Source organism: Echiichthys vipera (assembly GCF_963691815.1).
Source record: "Echiichthys vipera genome assembly, chromosome: 17".
Classification (NCBI taxonomy): Eukaryota; Metazoa; Chordata; class Actinopteri; order Perciformes; family Trachinidae; genus Echiichthys; species Echiichthys vipera.
In genome coordinates this window covers 10,856,875-10,879,720 of record NC_139842.1, presented here as the reverse complement: position 1 = coordinate 10,879,720, position 22,846 = coordinate 10,856,875, and the positions used below count along the sequence as shown (strand labels likewise).

General features: G+C 40.7%; 3 protein-coding genes across 3 annotated transcripts; 2 read left to right on the top strand and 1 right to left on the bottom strand.

Moving 5' to 3' along the window:
* Window positions 1-116: 116 nt before the first annotated feature.
* Window positions 117-6,218, top strand: gga3b (golgi associated, gamma adaptin ear containing, ARF binding protein 3b; the record flags this gene model as incomplete). Its single annotated transcript, XM_083930951.1, has 17 exons — window positions 117-171; window positions 624-708; window positions 793-868; window positions 1,431-1,529; window positions 1,613-1,736; window positions 1,819-1,922; window positions 2,102-2,182; window positions 2,346-2,483; window positions 2,629-2,710; window positions 2,807-2,932; window positions 3,045-3,293; window positions 3,655-3,737; window positions 3,819-3,958; window positions 4,195-4,478; window positions 4,572-4,741; window positions 4,932-5,042; window positions 5,862-6,218. The coding sequence occupies 17 exons, from the start codon at window positions 117-119 to the stop codon at window positions 5,970-5,972; spliced, it is 2,118 nt and encodes a 705-aa protein (XP_083787077.1). The 3' UTR covers window positions 5,973-6,218.
* A 1,218-nt stretch (window positions 6,219-7,436) lies between these two features.
* On the bottom strand, window positions 7,437-15,246 carry nup85 (nucleoporin 85). The gene is made up of 19 exons (XM_083932094.1): window positions 15,123-15,246; window positions 13,927-14,017; window positions 13,661-13,817; window positions 13,469-13,539; window positions 13,334-13,377; window positions 12,942-13,011; window positions 12,687-12,808; window positions 12,434-12,568; window positions 11,916-12,038; window positions 11,634-11,765; window positions 11,387-11,493; window positions 11,176-11,259; window positions 10,992-11,057; window positions 10,609-10,760; window positions 10,037-10,154; window positions 9,716-9,816; window positions 9,004-9,155; window positions 8,167-8,268; window positions 7,437-7,560 (listed from the first exon to the last, which is right to left on the bottom strand). The coding sequence occupies exons 1-19, from the start codon at window positions 15,153-15,155 to the stop codon at window positions 7,462-7,464; spliced, it is 1,959 nt and encodes a 652-aa protein (XP_083788220.1). The 5' UTR covers window positions 15,156-15,246; the 3' UTR covers window positions 7,437-7,461.
* A 1,126-nt stretch (window positions 15,247-16,372) lies between these two features.
* LOC310959310 (small ubiquitin-related modifier 2-like) lies at window positions 16,373-22,329 on the top strand. Its single transcript, XM_083930612.1, has 4 exons — window positions 16,373-16,430; window positions 18,789-18,920; window positions 20,739-20,810; window positions 21,637-22,329. The coding sequence occupies exons 1-4, from the start codon at window positions 16,410-16,412 to the stop codon at window positions 21,697-21,699; spliced, it is 288 nt and encodes a 95-aa protein (XP_083786738.1). The 5' UTR covers window positions 16,373-16,409; the 3' UTR covers window positions 21,700-22,329.
* The last annotated feature ends 517 nt before the right edge of the window (window positions 22,330-22,846 follow it).

The following is a 22,846-nucleotide window of genomic DNA, read 5'->3' as shown; positions in this document are numbered from 1 at the left end:
ACATCAGTGTGCAAATAATACATATAAAAATATACCTGAACAATACATATAAAATAATAAATTAAGTGTGCGAGCATCATTTTGGACTCTCGCGCAGACGCTGGTGACATCACGCGATGCTTTCCAGTGCTATGGCGTACCAGGAAGGGGAGTCGCTTGAATCTTGGCTCAGTGAGTGATTAATCCCATTTTATGAATTAAATACTATGGATAATTAGCTCGATGTATTGCTCCGCGTGACAGGAGAGTAAAGCCGTTATGGCAGAAGATGTCCGCGCATCCAGCAGCTGGTGGGAGCTAACAGAGGGACCTGGTTGACAGTCAACTGTCTGCATCATTGGCAGGATGGGTGGAGAGCTGTCTGGGTCACATTTACCTGTGACAGCTCAGTGATTGTCCCTCAGTACAGTTTAATACTTGCAGCTGTTGGGACAGAAAACAGGTCTGAATGATGAATGAGCAGCACTGCTTAAACAAAGAACACAGAAATGACTGAGGAACAACTCCTGCATTGTTTTGTTAACCACATGACTCACAGGGAGCCATATTCTCAACAGGATGTGCATTCAAATGTACACAGTGCTCCTCAAACACAAGTGTGTGTAAATGTCTTTCTCTAACAGATAAAGCCACTCATCCGACAAACAGACAGGAGGACTGGGAGTACATCATAGGCTTCTGTGATCAGATCAACAAGGAACTGGAAGGGTATGTCTGTGGTCGTATTTGCAAACCACCTCTTCAGTCATCTCTAGAAAAAAAAGGGTTCTAATTTGTCATTTCTTCTTGCAGTCCTCAGATAGCTGTGACTCTGCTCGTCCACAAAATCCACTCGCCGCAAGAATGGGAGGCTCTTCAGGCGCTGACGGTAAGAGATAGTTAACCTAAATGTCAACAAGGACTATTTTTTCTCAACACTTTGGCTTAATCTTAAAGGTCCTATATGGTAAAAAGTGAGATTTCTTTGTCTTTTTTGTTATAAAGCAGGTTGAGGTGCTATATGCATATTCCTGAAAGCATCAAAATGCTCAATCAACAGAGAAATGCACACAGCCTGTATTCAGAAACTATGGCTAATTGAGCCGTCAGGACTTCTGTACGGTTGTGATGTCATAACTCAGTAGAAGTTGTTGCTTTAGTGCATTTACAGTCATTCGTCGGCTACAATGACTGGGCAGTTATGGTGAGAGCGCAGATGCATAAGATCCAGAAACGCTGATCAATCAGAGCAAAATGGGGGAGACATGTGCCAAAATGGAGCATTTCAGGGTTCGAGGGTGAACACAAGTATTTTTAAACAGACAGTATGTGAAAATAATGTGTTTTTTAACACAGAAAATAAGTAGATTCTAATAAAAACTAAACAAAATATGTGAAAGTATGAACCTGAAAATGCATAATAATCCCCACTTTAACTATTTTGCATACAGGTATTGGAGGCGTGTATGAAGAACTGCGGGAGAAGGTTTCATAATGAAGTTGGAAAATACAGATTTTTGAATGAGCTGATAAAAGTTGTGTCTCCAAAGGTAAGCAGTCTTCAAACAGGTTTATATGGAAAGCACAGTAGGCTGACTCGCCCAGCCTCTTTATAATCAACTCTTGTTTCCAGTACATGGGTGACAGTGCACCTGAGAAGGTGAAGATGAAGATCGTAGAGATGCTGTATAGCTGGACAGTGGCTTTTCCGAATGAAACCAAGATCTGTGAAGCCTACCAGACGCTGAGACGACAGGGTGTGTGTGGAGTTCAGTCAGATGGCATGATTGACATAATGCATGTAAGAAGACACCTTACTGTCCTCACTCTCCTCACCAGGCCTCGTGACACATGACCCGGAGTTACCGCTGGACAGGACTCTGATTCCCTCTCCTCCGACACGACCTAAACACCCAGTGTTTGACAACGAAGACATGGGCAAGGTGGAAAACTACATCTGTTGTGTAATCTTGGGATTCAGACAGACCGTATTAACTTCATGTATGGCTCTTGATGAAATGAATGAGCAAGAAAGGCAGGGCATCATCACCAAAAATTAAGCAGTATTAGTAAATGATGCAGTTCTAAGTGTTTTTGTCTCTTTGTGTGTGTGTGTGTTTAGCTGCTAGCTGAGCTTCTCCGGAGTAAAAATCCAGAGGACCTGCAGGAAGCCAACAGATTAATCAAAAACATGGTGAAAGAGGTAAGAGCTGCAGGTTTTGCACTGCATGCTACTACGAAGACCAAGGAATTAAAATAGTTTTGGCTCAGAGTTTCTTTCAATGCAATACTACCATAATATTTTTCATACATGACGTGACCTTTTTAATGCGTAGTGCACAGTTATATCTTGTTGTTTTTGTCAGGATGAGGCTCGTGTGCAGAAGGTAACAAAGCGTATACACACGCTGGAGGAGGTGAACATCAACGTCAAGCTGCTGACGGAGATGCTGTCCCACTACAACAAAGACAGCTCCACTGACTCGGACAAGGACATCATTAAGGTGTGTCCGTGCACGTATTTGATACGTTTACATTCTGATGTTTAGGTCGATTAAACTGACTGCACTCACTTCTGAAATGCGATCACCGGCTGGTGTCACAGATGCATTTAAACTGAACAGCGACTCCTTTGTATGTCCTTTCCAGGAACTCTACCAGCGTTGTGACAAGCTGAGGCGTGCTGCTTTCAAAATGGCCACAGAAACAGAGGACAATGACACCAATTTAGGTTTGGTTGCTTGGTATTATCTTTATCTGAAGAAGCCCTGTCTTGACATTTTCTTAACATTTCATCGTGTATAACGTGTAACCTCTGGCTCCTCAGGTGACATCCTGCAGGCCAGCGATGAGCTCTCCAGGGTCATCAACTCCTATAAGAAGATTGTTGAGGGGCAGCCCATCAACGGTGACAGCGAGGAGCCTCGATCTACAGCAGGTCACAGCGAGAGCGGTGAGAGACATCTATTAATTATGCACATTTTAGATAAAATTATAATTGTTTAGTGCTCCAGATTTCATGTCATTGTTTAAGTAATTCAGCTGCTGCAATCTTCGCTCAACAGAGACCACAGATACGCTGATCGACCTCGCCGGCCTCGACACTCCGAGCCCTCCTCACCCTGCCGCCCCTCCCTTCCAGTCCTCAAATCTTGTCTCCACCAATCCCATGGCTTCCCCCATCCCTGTCCTGCCTCCTCCTCCCAAACGGCTGGCCGGCTCCCATGGCAGTCAGAGCAGCAGCCCGAGTCATCCCCCCCTCGACAAGGCCTCCACTGCACTCTCTCTCCTTGACGATGAGCTTCTGTCTCTAGGTAGTATATCCCCACTAACTGAGTTAAAGTCTAAACCTTTTATGAAAAACATGGGATTTTTTTTTCACATTTGCTGAAATTGTCACTGTATCCTGGACGCACAACAAGTTGACCAAGCAACCAAATCTGAGGCTGAAAAACGAAGCCAACCTCCTATGTTATAAAGTCTTATGGGATTGACATGACATAATGACATTTCCCCCTGTATCCAGTATTAAGGCTTAGCTAACCATCTCCTCGCTGTAGCTTTATATTTCACAGACAGGTATTTTTTTGTTTCCTTGATTTCAAATAAATAACTGTATTAAAGATAAAAGATTTTCTCTCTTTTGACAATAAAAATGCCTGTACCTTCTTTCAGGACTGAACGACCCCCCCACCTCTCTGAGCAACCAGTCAAAACCCAAGTTGAACGAACTGTCCAATCAGTGGACTTCCTTACAGGTACATCTAAAATGGTTTGTGAGCAGCTTGAACCAAACAACAGCTTGTTAGTCACTGTATAAATGATCATCTCCTCTGCAGGCTCCAGCCTCAGGTGTGGATATGTTTGGCGGTGTAGCTTGTTCGGGTCCAGTGGGGCCTCCAGCTGAACCAGCTGCTGCCACACACAGTCTCCAGAACCTGCAAGACCTGGCCATGATGGGCTTTTCAGATCACAAGAGGTACAGAAACATCTGCAGTGTTTATCTCTCCACTCTTTAATTGGAAACGTTTGCTTTCTAACTATCTATCTATCTATTTCCACAAAATTGTCTCTTATAATGACCTTGTTTGTAGACATTTCGGTCAGGTTTGAGGATCTATTTTGTGTACAAAGTTTACTGTCGTAATGGTACTGCTCTTATTTGACCAGTCTGCTGTCCTTTAACCGCTCATAGCAATTAAATGTGATTTCCAGTTTGTCCATGCAGATGACGGCTAGAGGAAGCAGCTTTGGGATGCCTGCAGCAGCACCTCCAGCCATACCTGGGCAGGGCTCTCCCTCCTCCCCTTCTTTTCTCCAGGGTACAATGCCTGGCTCTCCTGCTTTGTCCCATGCCAAGGCCCAGACTCTGGGCTCAGCCCCGGGCAGCCCTCTCTTCCGCTCTCTGTCCCCCTGCCACCCTCCCCTCCAGGGCAGCCCAGCCAGAGCCACAGACTCCCTGAGCAATGTGCACATCCCTCTGGAGGCCATCAGACCAAGTAAGAACAGGATTGACGGACAAATTATTTAAAAAAAAATATCTATAGCTGGATATAAACTCTTTGATGAGCTCATATCTGCCTGTTCCGCAGGTAAAGTGCTGCCTGTCACGGCCTATGATAAGGACGGTGTCCGCATGCTCCTCAACTTTGCATCGAACTGCCCCCCCTGCAGGCCTGACGTGTTGGTAATGGTAGTGTCCATGCTCAACACAGCACCCCTGCTTGTTCACAATGTGCTCCTGCAAGCTGCTGTGCCCAAGGTAGACATTTATTCCTCTGTTTATTTATATGTTTCATGGGTTCTTTAATTTGCTATGGGTCACGTTAAGCCACAGCTTTTATGTTACCACCCCCTGGTCATCCCTCAGAGAGGAAACCGTCTGTGGAAATACAGAGATAGACGTGGTATTTTGAAGTGAAGTGCTGATTCTTCCTTTCATCCTCCACCAGTCAATGAAGGTGAAGCTGCAGCCTCCATCAGGAACAGAACTGGCACCTTTTAACCCCATCCTACCTCCAGCCTCCATTACCCAGATCATGTTGCTGGCCAACCCAACAAAGGTAGGTGACACAATAACACTTAAAGGCATAGTTCCTCATTTTTTTAAGTGGGGTTGGGGTTTAAGTATGAGGTATTTATCCATAGTCAGTGTATTATCTACAGTAGATGGTGGTTGGAACGAGTCCACAACCACCTATAAAAATGCCCGCCTAAAAAATAAAGTTCAGTTTAAATTTACACTATATTAAGACCGTTTCACCACTTTACCTTGACATAAGCAGCCCTGTTTAAGTTTATACAGGGGGAACTGAAGCTGTAATCTATGCTCTCCTCAAAGCCACCAGACTCCGGATAAAAATGATGTTACCTCACAGAACTCTGGAGTTTTGTTCTTGTGTTTTAAAGGGTGAGGTACTAACAAAACTAACTAACTTATCTAGGCAGCGGTAGATCAGCAACTCTTGTGCTCTGTGAGGTAAAGTTACTGTTTTTTTACAATGGAGTCTGGCGGCTTTGACAAAAGCACAGAATGCCTTTCGTTCCCCCCTGCGTAAACAGGGCTGTCTGACAGCACAGTAAAGTGGTGAAATGTTCTAAATATAGTGTACACCTAAACTGATATTGATATTTCTGCTGCTGCCCCCCTCCACTGTAGTGTATTTCTTAGCTTCTGTGTCTATCCTCCTGTATGCTTCTCCAAACTTGAGGCCATCTACTATAAACAGTAATATACTTACTATGGATAAATACCTCATACAAACCCCACTATGAAAATTCTGACCTATCCTTTTGAGGACATAAATGCACAAACCACAAACACACAACTTTGACAAGGATGCTGTTAAAGCTGAAAGATCTTTGTGCATGCGTCCTCACAGGAGAAGGTGCGTCTGCGCTACAAGCTAGCGTTCACACTAGGAGATCATCCGTGCAACGAGGTTGGAGAGGTCGGACAGTTTCCCCCACCAGAGACATGGGGTTATCTATAGAAGTGTGCGGGCCTGCTACCACTCAGCAGGGACAGACCATGCTTCATGAAGGGTTGCTCATGTGTGTATTCACATCCATCCCAGAGAGAAAGAAGGGAAAGGTGGGGAAATTCAGCTGCACTCTACCTTTCAGCTTTACATTCCTTATAGTTGTTCATTTTATTGTTATTACTGGCAGTGAGAAGCTAACAGCAGACAATAGTTGTATTTATACAGTGCTTGTATACTTTTCTGCAGATAGCTAACAAACTAAAGATACACATTGACAAGTAAGACAGCTGTGGTGTTTACAAGTGGGCGGTATTAAGATAAATATTTTAATGGATTTTCCCCAAGATGAATACAACAGATTTGAAAGTACTATAAATCATCAATGCATTAGAGCTCAGCCACTGACTGACGCGATGGATTGTCTCATAGCAAAATCTTTTTAAATAACCTCAAGGTTAACAGAGCCTAAGATACAACAGTTGTGTTTTATTTCTATTGCACACAAAACATATACTTGAATATATCTAGAAATTGAAAAATATGATCTAGTAGATGTCTTAGGATGCAGTTAAACTCAAAAAGAACTGATCATTTTAGCCTTCAATATTTTTTACATGGTTATGTAACCTGTGTTTATTATGCCGTTTTTAGATTAGTGGACCAACAATATTTAATTTGTGCTGTGAAGACCGACTGCACTTAAGATGGTTAATTTATAATAATGAATATGTCCTTATGACCCGAGTCTACTGAGCCCAACTGGGTTTATTTCATGATTCGTTTTTTTTCATTTGAAATGAAATGAAAGATGATTTTAGCAGTGGGTATCCATATTTGTGTTCTGTATTTAAAGAGCTTTACTGTTCTACCAGTGTCAGTATTGGGAGTATTTTTGTCATATTTATTCTTTTCTGTTGTCATAGTATTTCAGTGCATCACTGAACCTAGAAAATGTGAACTGAACCATCTGAATACAAATGTGTTTGCTTGAAAGGGAATGTCACCAGGCAGATAACCGTGGTTGGATAACTGTAGTTATCTCATACTTGGATAAATGTTAATGTGTTCAGCAGTGGGGTGGACTGGAACTGTGCTGTGAGTAAAGTTGCATAAATCAGTCCACCCGATCCTCCCTTAAGCCCTCTCTGGTAGTCCCCAACTCATCATATGGGATGTACAGACATTTGTGTTTAATGTACATAGTATGTAATGTACCTATTGGTTGTTGTATGACAAGTTATGTGAGCATGTGACGTGTACAGTTTGGGAGTGTGTTAGGTCTGTACATACTGTATGATGTGCCATTTATTCGCTCCATAAAAAAATAAATTTTTCTTTCAATGGATGTCTGATGTTCTGAGGTTATTGAAGTAACCAAAAAGTCAGATTTTACAAGTGTACATCATGAAGAGTGTTTTATTATCAAAGAGCACATTTTGATTACTTTTATATACAATACAAAAATGCAAAAGAAGAGCTTTCTTTTTAAAGTCACCATTCATGCTTCCACAGTTCCCTCTTTGACTATAGCCATTGCCAAATTCCTGGCAAGAGCGAGTCTCAGGAGCTCCACTTTAGTCTGCTCTATGTCTTCTTCCTGAAACGACAAAACACTCACGTAAGAAATGCAGAAATTGGTAAGTCTTTAAAGCAGATCCTTTTTGTATCGCAGCAGAAGAAATGCATGCTTTACCTTGCCATCAGACAGCCCTGTTTAAGCGCACTCGAAACCGTTATCTCTGCTATCGCCAAAGTCAATGAAAAAAACGTAATTTCAATTTGCAGAACACAGGCGTTGCTGGTCTACCACTGCCTCGGTCAGTTTGTTAACTCTCACTCATCTGTGAGCTAAAATAACTACTTTTGAAAACTGAGTCTGGTGGCTTTGACTAGAACTTTTTCTGTGTCCCCCCCCCCCCTGTAAACTTAAACAGGGCTGTCTGATAGCAAGGTAAAGCCTTAAAAATATTCCAAATATAGTGTACACTGAAAGTGACCGTTTTTTTTAGGTGGCTAAAATATATTTAGCTGCTGCCCCCATCCACAGCAGTACATTGCATAGCTTCCATGTCTGTCGTCCCGCCCTTGTCTCCAAACTGGGGGCGTGTCGACTGCCATTTACTATAGTAATTAGTAAGTAATACACTGACTCATACAACCTCGGAGCATCGGAGCAACCCTAGCTGTGTGAGGAGATGCGTACCTGCATGGGCCTGTCTGTGCCGGGACCTGTGGTGTTCAGTGAAGAGGTGAGCTCCTCTAAACAGAACATCAGCTCGTGGGTTTGGTTTGCTGAGAAGATCACCTAAACATGGGACAAAAGCCACCTTTCAGTTAAAGTAGGCCACAGAACAACTTCTCTATGAGCATTGCCAAAAGTCAATTCCCAGACAGGAATATGCTCAAGTAAACAGATAAACAGGTGAAACTGTTGTAAATCAGATTAATCGATTATGGAAACTTAAATGTGATCACACCAAAAATGTGTTATCAGTCTGACACCAACTATTTTACTACTTTAGTTGTCTATCCTACATACTTCATTAAATGTCCGACAAAAGCACTGCGATAGAATTTGGTATTTGTTTTTTTATGGTTTTTGTTTTTCAAGATAAAATGTGAAGTATTGTCTGGTTTCGACTTGTTAAACATGAGTATTTGCTGGTATTGTTAATCATCTATGACAGTAAACTGAATAACTTTGTTAGACAAAGTAAGAATTTTGAAGGCTTTACTTGAAGCTCTATAACATTGTAATGTAAAAAAATAAGCAGATTAATCCATATTGAAAACTCTCCTTAGTTGCAGCACTAGCATTATCATTCGTAAAATTGCATATTTTCATAATAGATTTATTAACTTGTCTAAAGAAATGACAACAATCTTAAACAAATCAAGGACTTTAATTTGACAATGCCAGGTTTATTGTGCCAGCAGCAAAACTATAATATCAATTTCATATTTTAATGTTACTTGATATATCTTTACTGAAATAATAATTTAAATTTTAAATAGATAATTGTCCAAATCCACAGTATACCTCTTTCTGCTCCAGCAGTGGCAGCGCGTCGGTCAGCAGAGTCATCCAGAAGCTTCGGGGGGCGATCTTCGCCGTCATGAGTGAGAGGAGCAGCTTGGCCGCCTCCCTGAAGCGCTTCTCTCCGTACAGCTTGTGGAACTCGCGGTACTTTCCTAGGAATGGAAAGAAAGTTTTCAAGCTACAACACCGGCTCATGTCAAGACTTTTTGATAACTGTTAAGCTAATATCGGCATATATAGTATCACACAGTAGGAAAGTGCAGTTTGATAAATGAACTCAAACAACCACTATGTTTGTGCCCTCTTCTGCCATGAAACACTTGATAAACTCTGGATATCATTCTTTATAAATACAGGGATCTATTTACAAACTAACATAGTTGAATAAAGTTATAATCTATAGAAAAAACTATTTAAATATACTTCTCTAAAGAAAGTTTTATAAATGGTTCATCTATTCTCACTGATATTTATCCAGTCTTTCATGTTATCACATGCTGTTCCATGAAGCAGTACATTTCTTTATTTATCTCATGTGTCTGAGTCTCATGTGACTGTCTAAAAGAGGTTATAAGAGAAGCTGTCAAGGAGACAATCTGCCCTGACTGAATGACCCTTAACTTGATGTGTTAATTCAACTTGTGAGTCATAAATTGAGCAGTGCTACAAATGCTGCAGTGAGCGTGTGTGTGTATGTGTCTCTTGTTCATACCAAGGAAAGTGAGCCTGTCGCTGAGCAGCATTGCTGGACCCAAGTTGTCTATCAGGTCCAAATCCGAGAAGGTCCCTCTGTTGCAGTAATCCTGAAGAAACCTGACAGACAAATACATTTAAACCACTTGGAAAGAAATAAAAAAGTCTAGCGAGCAGAGAAGAGAAGAAGACAAGCCTCTCTCTGACATGGCAAAAAGTTTAAAAAGGCCTTTTTCAGAGATTGAGGTCTTTGCAGATTATTGTGCCCAAGGTTCCAGCACAGCCACATCGAATGTTGGGAAACACCTTGAAGAATAAATGTGTTGTTAAGGAAACTAACCTCTCTGAAATGAGGGTGGCAAAGGCAGCATCTTTGGCTCTGATACTCCAGGAGAGAGCAGAGCCCAGTCTGTTGTTCCTCAGGGCCCGCATAGCCATGATCTTACAGATGCTCCGCACTGGATGAGGACAAGAAATGAAAGGTTTATGCTAGGGATAATAATTTTTTTTTGTCGTGGACACATGCAGCCACTTTCCCAGTAATGGAACAGTGTGCGCATCCGCATAACCGGTACACGTCTGCAGCTGTCCGGACACGGAATTTATGTCCGAGCCTGTCCCCACCGCATCCACCTGCGAGGTTGTCTGCGCACAACTTACCAGTGCAAAGTTACCAGAAGCAAGTAAACTAGCAGCTAAGAAATAGATTGTATAGCATATTTTTATTATTATTATTATTTTAATAATATTGTTTAGCAATTCATTTAAACATTGTTGTCAGTTAACGGTAAATTGTTATCACCCCTAGTTTAAGTTCCTACAACTTTGGAAAAACACATGAGTATAATAATGTGTGTGTTTGTGTAAGATTGGATTCAAGTGGGATTCAAGAGAACGAAAGTGCTACAGTACCTTGCTCTGACATTTGCCTCTGCTCACAGATCCTGAGCACCTTCAGGGCTTTGCGCTCGGTGTCCAAAGGAACACGCTCAATCTGCAGCTCCAGGTAGACACGGCCAAACTCTGGGCAGTGGTCAAAGTAGTCCACGGCCAGCTGCCACAGACTGAACATAAACACACACACACACAAAACGTCCTATAAGATGAGGCATAAAATATCATGATGCTGTCATCTCTTGTTTCAATTGCGCTGGCACTGACTTAATTAAAAGAGTAAATGAGTAAAGCCATATATATCAAGACTGTGTAAATCAAGAAAATGAAATGAACACAGTAATTCAATACAGTCATTAATAGAATCCATCAGGGTAATTAGCATACTTTTAAAACCATACCTGTGATGAGTGAAGAGACCAGAAGCATATTCTAACAGGAGAAACTCTCTCAAGTTGGAGCCAAAGCTGAACACACACACAAAAAACACACACACGACAGAATGACATGGTAAATGTTAGATGAATAAAGTGTGCGATGTCATCTCCAAATTAAAACTGTATGCCAGAACAAGCGAGTCCTTACTGTAGATTATGAGACTGGAGGAGTTTGCAGTGATCCAACAGATCTGTCAAATGGGCCACAAACCACCAGTTGTTGAGAGCAATGCTGAGGAGACACACGGTGGAGAAATTTGGAAAATAGTTAAAGTTTATAGACTGTAGGCATAAATGCAAATGTATCTTGTACGTACTGTTTATATGTATTTATAGAGGGATGTCATTCTCCATGTTACCTGCAATCCTTGATGACCTGGTGGATGTCAAACTCAAAGGCAGCCAGTAAGATGCTATCCAGGGGCTCTGGGACACTTCTCGAGTCCAGAAACATCGTCATGCATGACTGCAACACACGCACACACGCACACACGCACACACACACACACACACAGACACACACACACAAAGACACAGTAAATATCAGGAATGTAGTAAGAGTGAACATGAAGGCTGAATGGTGCAGCAGCAGTTAGTGTTGTGTACCTGTGCATAGTAGTGTAACTCAGTGGGTTTGACTGTGGGGTGGCAGAAGAGCAGTCTAGTGACCAGGAAGTGGTACCAGGTGCTCAGTAGTTCCTTGTGCTCCAGCAAAGTGTCTTCATCCCCCACTAAAACCTGAAAGAAGGTGTTGGATTGACGTGACTGATGTAATGATTTATAGTCTTCAACAGGAATTATCACAGCATATAGTATTTTAGTAGTACTTTTCATATGGCATATTCTGTACATGTAAAGGCAGTAGCTAGGGCTACCGAGGGCTCTGACCTTGCAGATGATCTCCAGGTGTTGGTTGCTGGCAAACGAGTTGTCCTGCAGGCAGCGGTCCACCTCCTCGTGCCAGTTTCTCCACTTCACATCAAACTCTGTCAGCGTCTGGGTGCCACCGGGCTAATGGTTATCAGAGAAAGTTCAAAAGTGAAAGCCTCCATTTGTTGGTTTATGAGCTGACATCAAGTTTGAATGATGGACAAGTCACCCCATGTATGATCATAAATGGTATGTTCGTAAATCCAGTGTTATTGCGATACAATATTATATCGATGCTTTGGACAATGACACAATATTTACTGGTTGAAATAAACAAAGAATCTGATGGATTGTGTTTAATGTACATAGTACACTTTTTTACTTGACAAATAAACAAATAAACATTCCATTTACAGCTGAGATCAAATCATGTGTGAACTTATTCTTGCTATCGGGATCAAAAATGATGCAAATATCATTGTGCCAGGGCAGACTAAAGCTAAACAATGAGATAAACCACTGAGAGATGATCTTACATTGTAGAAGGGCATCTTGCTGAGCAGAGTGTCCATCAGCTTGTACATGTTCCTGGCAGCGGGCTGCAGGGTGGCCTGCTTCACCAGCATCTGTCGGGCTTCTTCAAACCTGCCCTGCAGCACATAACTCACCACCTGCACAACCCAGACACGAAACATGGCACACTCAAGATCAGGACTAGGTGGGAATATAGCTTCTATAAACGTGTGTGTGTGCGTGCGTGCGTGCGTGCGTGCGCACGCGCGAACCTACCACATCCCAGTAGTCGTGGTGCTCAGCAGGACTCTCACTTTGCAGCACTTCTCTGGCCTTCTCATCCACATCAGCCTTGTGTAATCTCACCCAGTCTAGGAGGTGGAGCAACAGGGAACCCGCTGAGGACACAGACACACCGCTGACTTGTTTGTTTGTTTGGGTGCTTTCATAGTCTCAGAGACACGTTATTTATAAAATATATTCCAAAGATACAAAGGGAGATTAAGTGCAAGCACAAAGTCAAACTCTAACCAGGAGCAGCATCAATGAACAGCACTTCACACAGATTCCAGATCAGTTCTATAGCCAACAGAATGGACACCTGTAACACCAAAACAGAGGCTGAAGTTAGGACAGTGTCAATGGAAACAAAACAATCCAAAAGTAGATTTCAATCCCAAATTACTCCCCTGCATTAGCCATTTAGCAATAGTTGTTACTTATTGTAGATAATGAGTAACTGCTTCAGTTTTCAAGTACCATTTTCTTGGCTCTATATTGTTGCAATGCCGTTCAACTTAAATATAACAAATGTTAATACTAAATTATTGCTTAGCCCTACTTAGAAACTAATACACAGATGACATCCTGTATGTTCATTAGTCTAATTTCCAGTCACGCACACACACAGTAATAGTGCATACCTGATTCCCATATTGCATTGCCATTGCTGCATCTTTTGTAGAAACTGCAGAAAAGAGAAAGTTTGAATGTGATTATCCCTAAGTATTAAAGTATTATCCCCCTAAAATATTAAAATTATACTTAAAGATTCTGACCTGCAACTTGCTGAAGCTCCTCCATACAGGCTCGTATCACAGATCTATAGTTTTTACTGATGCTGACAAATCTACGGAGCAAGACAGATGTGCAATATTTTCTGCAGGTGCTTCATCAGCTTTTAATAAAAGTTTGTCACTGAAAGGCAATACATTGACATGCAGAGGAAGAGAACCATCTGATGGCCTTACTGTGGTTTTTTGTTCTTGCTGGGGAGGTCCTCTCTAATTGTCTGCAGGCCAACAAAGATGTGATGTGACTCATTGAAGAGTTTGCGTAAAATAGGGGAATATATGTCCTCATCTTTCCTGACCTCATGGATGAAGGAGGAGCCTGATCCTTTAGCACCTGAAAATACAGGACAGAAGGGGACAACAGACGGACATTAGGTAAGAGAGAGAGAGGAAAACCGAGTGTTGAAACACAGAGAAAGGCTTGAATCAAAATATACACATACCTGATGCTTTGTAAAGGGTCTCAAAGGCAAGGATATCACCTGGACCCCATGCAAATCCCAAATGCTTCCCATCACCGGCTGCAGGAATATTCTGCATTTAAAGAAGAGGAACAGGGTCATTACAGTAAATTATCCACTAGTGATGGAAAGATTCCCCCAAACCGGTCAAGACAGATGTCCGTCCGACATAGAGCTGGGTCTGTTCCACGTCCTTGTCTGTTAAAGAGAAGGTTTTCTTTTCCACTGGGTGCACCAGATTGCTGGATAAATACTGTATATTTAAATATTATTATAGATATTGCGACCTCCTGCTGCTCATGGAGGAATTGTCTTTGTCTGTGTGACCTATTCTATATGCAAAAGTGTCTTGAGATAACTTTTGTTATGATAATAAATAAAAATGAATTGAATTAAATATCGACTAAAGTTTTTTTTTTTTTTTTTATGTGAACATGAAATTTCCCTTTCCAATAAGTGATTGTAACTGAACTGAGAGACTGGTTGGATATTATGTTTGAATTATAGACAGAGTTTGAGTACCATTTTATTATGCCTATATTAAAACAGACTACTAATTTAATTAACAATAGCCAAAGATTAAGTTAGAATACTTTCTAACAAATTCGTTTCATATCATTGTATCTATCATGTTCTTACTACTCTGAAGCTTTTTTCACGGTTTTATGACGTATGTTTTCTTTAACTTATGTTTAACTTTAACCAACTCAAATATTATGAACAACAGAAAAATAAACTAGGAAATTAAAAAGACAATGGAACAGACATTCAAAGAAATGACAAAGGCACACAATGGCAGACAAGTTCACTGAATGTAATTTGAATAAAATGCAATAGCTGAATCAACATATGACAGAAAAGGGGTCACCTTGGACATTTTGACTTTATGTATATTGAATTTTACTAGTAATATTAAGAGATTAATAATGTTAAATGTATTATTGTGAGAGAAGGAGCCAAAATAAATAATAACTGTATCATCGAAGTGATACCTAACTATAGTTTTAGAAAAAAGAGTTGTTAATTTAAACATTATTGTCATTATAAAGTTGTTAATAACATTTGGTGCGTCTGTGTTTATATCCTGGTTCAGTTTAGCTGGATTAGACTTTTAGTTAAGGTTAGCGGTTAGCTGTTGCTCTTCAGTGGGAGAAAAGAGGGAAAACTCCGCTACTTACGGTGACTGCCGGCTCAACGTCTAACTCCTCCATCAGGGAACGATATTATCAACACAGTGAAATATAAATACCTAACTATTCAGCTGTAAACACTCCACGCCATGAACTACAGGTTCTGTGCCGCTCATTCAGTCGAAAGCCCCCACGGCGCAGGTGTAATGACGTCACGGAAGGGCTGGCCTCACTCCTGCCTGTTTTTCCATCTGCTGTGTTTCATTGGGCTCCTCGTGTTTTGTCCCCGACATACAAATGGATAACTAAAAGTTGCATTCTTAATATATATATATATTAACAACATGTGATCAATACCTCTTAAAGGACCTAAGACTAGGAGAGTCATGTCGAGTTCCGTGCCTACATCTATCAGACTCATGAGAAGCTGATCTACTATTTATTTATTCATTTCTATATACTTATCATTATTTTTATTTTCTTACATTATTTTAATGCTTCTTTATCGCGTGTTCTTAATGTGTTATGCATCTACTGACCACCATTGGACTGCTGGTATGTGATGTGTAGTGGGTGTGTGAACACGCACTGATGTTATACACAAATAAACTTCCTAACAGATAAATAAAGTTTATTGAATTGAATTGCAAAGGGAATGAACTGGGTTCACATCGTTCACATACAACAAGAGGGAAGAACTTAATTATAAAAATGTGTTATTTATGTTATCCACATGCAACACAAATATTTTCAATAGATTCTGAGATTAATCTGTGTTTTGATTTGATTCATGCAATTACACACTTTAGTTAGATGTAAAAATATATATAAATTCATTATAGTCTACTGTAGTGTTAGTGCATCATCTTCATCAGACAAAAACAAGATGGCCGCTGGGATCCATAGGGTTAAAAAAGTGCAAAGACAACATTGCTAGTATGTGTGATTTACTGTATGTTTACTGATGTCGACTGAACCATGCACCACTGACGCGAGGTCAGCTGGAGGACAGCAGCATGATGAAGGTGCATGTTGAGGGATAACTGAAGCTCTGTTTATACAGTCTATGTAGTAACCTAACAAAAGAAAACAACATCGGTGTGCGCGTGCACGTGGCGGCAAGTGCCCCTGTTACGCGCATTGAGACTCTCCCGCCCGTGCCCAGACTGCGCTCTCATCCTCGTGATTACCTTTGCCCAATCAAAGGCCGGATCTGTGGACGCGCACTGGCGCGTGCCCGCGCACGTTCGTTTCGGATAATTTAGACGGGCACGAGTACGTGCGCGCACACGTATTCTTTGTGTGGCAGCGTAGAGAAGCGCCAAAAGAGTGATCATGGCTGATGAAAAACCAAAGGTTAGTGTCTCCACATTAATATTCCAGTTTATCTCGCCGGATCTGTGGCAAAGGGGTTCATAGAAAAAAACGGACATTTTCACATGTTTTGTTTTACCTTGATAAAGTTGAGCGGAAAAATGCCACTACTACTACTACTACTTTGATAGACCGGAAGGTTTGTGAACGCGCATCCACGGGCGCGCAGACCGCGTTCTGCATAATTACACACAGATATCAGCTGGTGTCATCCTCAGTTCACGCTTCAACTTATTTACCTGTGTGTGAGAGAGAGTGAGGGTGACAGTGTGAATGCTTTTGATGGTAATAGCCTGAGTGAGTGTTCATTTGTTTGCAAGTGGGAGAAAGTTTGTAAACATCAGTGGGATCTCTAATAAGTGTCACTAAAACTACTGGAGCCTGCTTTATTTGCATCCTGATATTGCTCTGCTCATATCAGGCTGTCTGTGGCGGAATGGAACTGAGTACATTTACTCAGGTACTGTACTTGAGTACCATTTGGATGTACTTGTGCTTTACTTTAGGTAGTACTATTTTCATCTTATATTGCTTATGCTGCATTATACTCCACTAGATCTCAGACATTTGATTGGTAACAGACTCACTTTGCAGATTCAGATTATAAAAATATAAATAAACTAATTAGTATTATTATTGATTAGGCTAAGATATTGTGAAGTACACTCACCAGACACTTTATTATTAGGTGCACTTGGTGCTTAATAAAGTGTCACTGTGGTCTTCTGCTGCTGTTCCCTCTCTGCTAGAAAGTAGGTGGTGTTGTGTGTTCACAGATGCTCTCCTGCATTCCTCTTTTGTAACCAGTGGATATATTTGAGTTACTGTTGCCTTTCTATCAGCTCCAACCAGTCTGGCCATTCTCCTCTGACCTCTGGCATCAACAAGGCATTTGCGCCCACAGAACTGCCGCTCACTGGATATTTTCTCTTTTTGGGACCATTCTCTGTAAACCCTAGAGATGGCTGTGCGTGAAAATCCCATTAAATCAGCAGTTTCTGAAATACTCAGAACAGCCCGTCTGGACCAACAACCATGCCACGTTCATAGTCACTTAAATCACCTTTCTTCCCCATTCTGATGCTCGGTTTGAACTGCAGCAGATCGTCTTGACAATGTCTTCATGCTTAAATGCATTGAGTTGCTGCCATGGGACTGGCTGATTAGAAATTTGCGTTAACAAGCAGTTGGACAGGTGCGCCTAATAAAGTGGCCGGTGAGTGTTAAGAAGTTAATGAAGAGCTGAAACCTTTACCACCCTAAAGTGATGAGCACATTAATGCATCAATAATAGTCCAGTTATATGATTCTGAAATGGACCATTCTGCATAATGAATACTTGATGAGTACTTTAAGTATTTTTCGATGGGAATACCAATACTTTTGTACTTTTAATTAGGGAAGCTTTTGAAAACGGGACTTTTACGGGACTTTTACTTTACTACTTTATATTTCTACCCTGTAGTATTAGGCTACTACTTAAAGTAAACAATCTGAGTTATTCCACCACTGCAGGCTCTACTGAATTAAATGGAGGTGGAAAATGTCCCCCAGAAAAGATTTAAAATTTTGTTTACTTAAATACATTTTATGTAAATTATTTTTTCGGAACATTTATCCAACCCAAACCTGGTTATTGCATAATTAAATACTATATGCAACATTGTCAGCATGCTTATTTATAAGTGAACCGGAGGTACTAAGGTTATATATGCCTGGGTAGATTGAAGTCTATAGCTAAACGGGTTTCAAGTCTCTACTGTCTCACAGTATATATAATCCAACTAGTTCAACATTTATGTCACAAGGCACACCATTTATGGAAACCAGTATTTCCAAAGCATGTCTTTGCATATTATTCTGTGCAAATCATCATAAATGAGACTTATTTAAAGGCACACCTGGCCAACAGCACAGAGTTTGAGAACCACTGGGTTAATGACAGGTGGCATTCACCCACCCTCTGTTACCTGTAGCTCTTCATTTAACCAGCTCACCGTGGATGCTTTACCTTTTATTAATAATCAATTACTCATATTGGAAATGTCAGCTATCATGGCAGTTGCCTGTTATGAGTTTAAAATGATGGTTTATAATTGCAGCTCCTGAAAAATCTGGTAAAATCAAGTATTCTGTTTATTATGACCGAGATAAACATGTTCTTATTTCCATTTGTAAAGCTGTAACCAGTAAATGTTTTTTGTTTGTAATTAATACAATCTTCATCTTTTTCAAAATTCAAGCTTGCAGTATTTGTTGATTGTCTAACTGATTAATCCGCTCTGGTGCTCTGCATGGCTGTTAACTGTTTTCTCTTCTCTCTGATTTTCTCTCCCTTAGGAAGCAGTCAAGTCAGAAAGCAATGAACACATAAACCTGAAGGTAGCAGGTCAGGATGGATCTATAGTACAGTTCAAGATCAAGAGGCACACGCCGCTCATCAAACTCATGAAGGCCTACTGCGATCGACAGGTGGGCAGGGCACAATATCAGCACACAACAACCATAGTTGGTTGACTGTGTTCATTCTGGATTATGTCAAAGGTTTATTTCCTAAACCAGTGGTAACAAATAACACATTTACTGCATCTAAGAATCAGATTGCAATTCTAACCAAATACAGCCACTTGACTATCATGTAAGCACAAAAGTAGAAGCAGTCAGCGAGTTCTTTTTGAAAGCTTTTATTCTATTTTCTCTTAGTCAGAGTAAGGTGTAGTTGAGTGGCCTCATTGCTCCAATTGAAAGAAAATATACATAACAAATTAAAGTCCATCACATTCTCTTGATGACACTAATCAGTTGTCAAATCATAATCTCATCAGTACATCTAGTCTTTAATAGATCATAATAATGACAGAATTGACTAGAGAAGTTAGATGTACAATGACAAATTAAAATGGAACAAAGTGCAAACTGTCCTGCAACGGGATCACACCAGTCGCGACACCAAATCGGATCAAGGGCATAAAGTAGGGGAGCCCTTCCCATCGTTGTAATATTTACCTTATTATCAGCCCAGAAGAAATATATTAACATTGGAAAAGTAAGCATATTACGAGAGTAAAATATCTTTCCCGTCTGTTATATTTAAGAAAGAAAGCAGTTGCAGTTAACTTATTACTCTTTAATGGGGCTCTAGGTTTGAGACTGAATTGCTCTCTCTAGGTTTTAAATGTATTTTGAGTGAAAAGAAAAGAGCTACGTTGCCAGATTATGCTGCATTTACATTATGTGGAAATAACTTAGTAAATCACTTTGATAGTTGAACGCAACATCTTTGAAGTATTTACGTGTTTAATCTTGTTTGAAGACAAAAAAAACCCTATAAGAATCATTATTCTTAGCTTTTTCACACACATTTCATTTAAGCTTTTGTTTTACAAAAGTTCAAAATAGTGCAATGTTAACCTCAAGCAAACAGGTAGTTATGTCTGCAATTTGTAAGTCCCACTTATCATAACTGTGGTTTTTATTTGACATGATGAAGACTTCAGTTTACTACAGACTTAATGGGAAGGTCTGACTCAGCATGTTTCAGAAATAAAAATTGTATCCAACAGAGACATCACATACAAGCCATCTGAAGACATTGCAGTATGCTAAAAGGTCAAACCTAAAATAAAAGCCAGATGATGCTCACTGAAGACTTATTTATCATAGTCTGATGTTTTCATTTCCTTTCCTGAGAGTTATTGTTCATAATGTATTGGCTATGATCCAGCGCTGCTCTACAGCTCTTCTCTTGCTGCTCAGATGCAGTCAGGCCAGTCAATGCAAATATTATGTTTATCCATATAATATAACTGTTGTTTATTCTTCCAAATGCGCTACACAAAAAATGTTTTGTATATTGTTAGTAGTAGTTGTAATTGCTTACTAATGCTAACCCACTCAGCTATAGTAAAACCAAAGGGAAAACTGAGTGGTTTTGTGCGTTTACCTTGCAGTGAAACCTCTATTTTGGTGGTGAAATCATCATGTTGCCCGTCCTTGTTAGAGAGTTAACTTGCTAACATGCTTTCAACTTTATTTGAGTCTCACATCAGGCACTGAATGATCCATCACATTTACGTCAAGTTCACGGAAGAAACCTTTTTTCAGAAATTGCTCACTCTTGAACATGCGATTTCTTCGTGTGAACCATCCTTAAGTCCCTCTGTTAGGCTGTGAAATGTTCAAGGAGTCGGTGCAAGTCTCCTGATTGTCGGTTTGACAATGTACAGAAAGGAATGGGGTTAATGAGTCTTTGATTCACAACAAACATTTGATGTGTTTATGTCTCTCCAGGGACTGTCGATGAGGCAAATCAGATTCAGATTTGATGGGCAGCCAATAAATGAGACAGACACACCATCACAGGTAAGTGTGAAGCCTTAAGACAAGGAGTTTAGCTACCTGAAACAAACTGAATGTAATAACAGTACACACTCAACTCAAAAACTGTCCAGTGTCTGACCAAATCTTGATCTATGCAACTGTAGGACATACAGTAATAATAAAACAGTAAAAAGAGGTGAAATATACAGGAGATGACCCCACAGTGAGCAGTGTGTGGTTGGCTGAAACTAGTCATCCTGTTATCACAGTTGAGTTGTCACGCTGCGGTCATCGAAGCCAAATACAATTTTTAACCAGCCGAGACACTGGTATTGTTTTCACCTTGTTAGTCTGTGTGTGTCATTGTGGCAGAATGGCGTCCTGAAAACACCCACTGTACATGTAGTGGTATTTTGATAGGTGTATTTTTTGTCTGTCTGCAGCCAGAATGAGTCACAACCTCAAAGATGGGTGTGGTCCAAGCAAGGGCAGTGGAAGTGGGGGGGGGGGGGGTAGAAAGTAGGAAAAGAGGCCAAATGACCCACCACTTAACAGCCCTGACCCAATTTGCATCGTGGCTGGCGTGATCATAGCTGCAATGGTGCCTATCAAAATAGCACATTTGAGTTTGTGTGAAGCATCCTCCCAGCCTTGGGGCTCAACATGATTTTGACACGATATTCACTCTTCCCACCTCTATCTATCTCCTCTCACTTTACACTTTTTTCTTAATAAAGGCAATCTATCTAAAATAAATACACAATATGCAGACCCACTGAGTATGAGAAGCAGCAAAGAGATTTCCCAGCTTGTCAATGTCACGTGACACATAATGATATAATTAATATAACTTTGTTTCTCTTAACAGTTGGAAATGGAAGATGAAGATACTATTGACGTGTTTCAACAACAGACGGGAGGCCTCATTTAATCAACATGCTTCACCCATTTTTCTCCTCTACACAACCGACCCTCCCAGCCTGTGATACACAGCGGCGGCTGCTTCTTTGCAACTTGTCCTATTGTCTAACAATTCCACACAGAAGAGGCTGTCATTATTCTGCTACACAAAACTGCTGTATAGTATTTTAATTCTTGCCCTTTTTACTCCTGTTTTGTACATAAACCGCACCCAGGTTTTTGTTTGTTCATGCTGTATTGTGGTAAATGTTAAGGACTTCTTCTGGCAAAGTTGCAGACAGATAGGACTGGTGATAGTTAATACAACACTTTTCTGATCAAATGTCATTGGGCGTGGCTTGGTCCAGAAAATCGGTTCTTAAACTGTACTATTGTTGGACTGGCTATCCCGTTGGGAACGGTATAAAGCCTACCCAGTTTGGACTTGGGGCTGCTTTGTGATTTCATTTCTGTTAACTTCAGGAAAAAAAATTGATTTGATACATTTTTACATAGTAATGGATGTGTAGAAACATGTTTGACTCATCATTTGAGTAGGCCAAGCTTCATATTTATGAAGCCTGAAGAGAGATCTCAGTTAAATAAATGAATGTCTATTAAGATTCTTGTTTAAATAAAGCTATTGTCTTTTTTTCCAAACTTCGCCTAATTTGGTCTCGCTTTTCTGTGTGATTGTTTGAGCATCTCCCCTCTGTCCTCATCGCCTGGGCAGAAATACAACAAATATGAAATGCATTTGTAGAAGAGAAGTAGAAGTCCAGATAGTAATTTTGTTGCTTCATTTTTTGGCTTACGGTTATATAGACCCAAGATCTTCCTTAGCTGGAGGTCAAAGTTCGGCCGTGTTTTTCTTTCCCCTTACAGTTTAAAACAGTTTGCAGAGTGTCATGATCAAAGCTAACAGATTAGATAGCAGGAGAACAAAAAAGGCCCTCAGGAGGGGTGTGGACTCTAACTGTCTGATCATCACTGACATGAAGCCGAGACCTGCCACCAACAAGAGAGGCGAGCTCTGGCGGTTCTGTCCAATGAGAGAGGAGTTCTGTGAGGTTCTGTCCAATGAGGGAGGAGTTCTGTTATGTTCTGTCCAATCAGAGCAGGTCGAACGCTGTGTGGGCTGGGTCTCTCGGGCTGGCACCGCAGAACCAACGGATCGG

Excerpts from the sequence above, each read along its gene's own strand:
- nup85 (XM_083932094.1), bottom strand. The coding sequence starts at position 15,155 with ATGGAGGAGTTAGACGTTGAGCCGGCAGTCACC. Across the intron at positions 13,012-13,333 it reads CAATGCAATATGGGAATCAG|GTGTCCATTCTGTTGGCTAT; the intron begins GTATGCACTATT and ends TTGGTGTTACAG. Across the intron at positions 10,155-10,608 it reads GAGGCAAATGTCAGAGCAAG|TGCGGAGCATCTGTAAGATC; the intron begins GTACTGTAGCAC and ends GTCCTCATCCAG.
- LOC310959310 (XM_083930612.1), top strand. The coding sequence starts at position 16,410 with ATGGCTGATGAAAAACCAAAG. Across the intron at positions 16,431-18,788 it reads TGGCTGATGAAAAACCAAAG|GAAGCAGTCAAGTCAGAAAG; the intron begins GTTAGTGTCTCC and ends TCTCTCCCTTAG. Across the intron at positions 20,811-21,636 it reads AGACAGACACACCATCACAG|TTGGAAATGGAAGATGAAGA; the intron begins GTAAGTGTGAAG and ends TTCTCTTAACAG.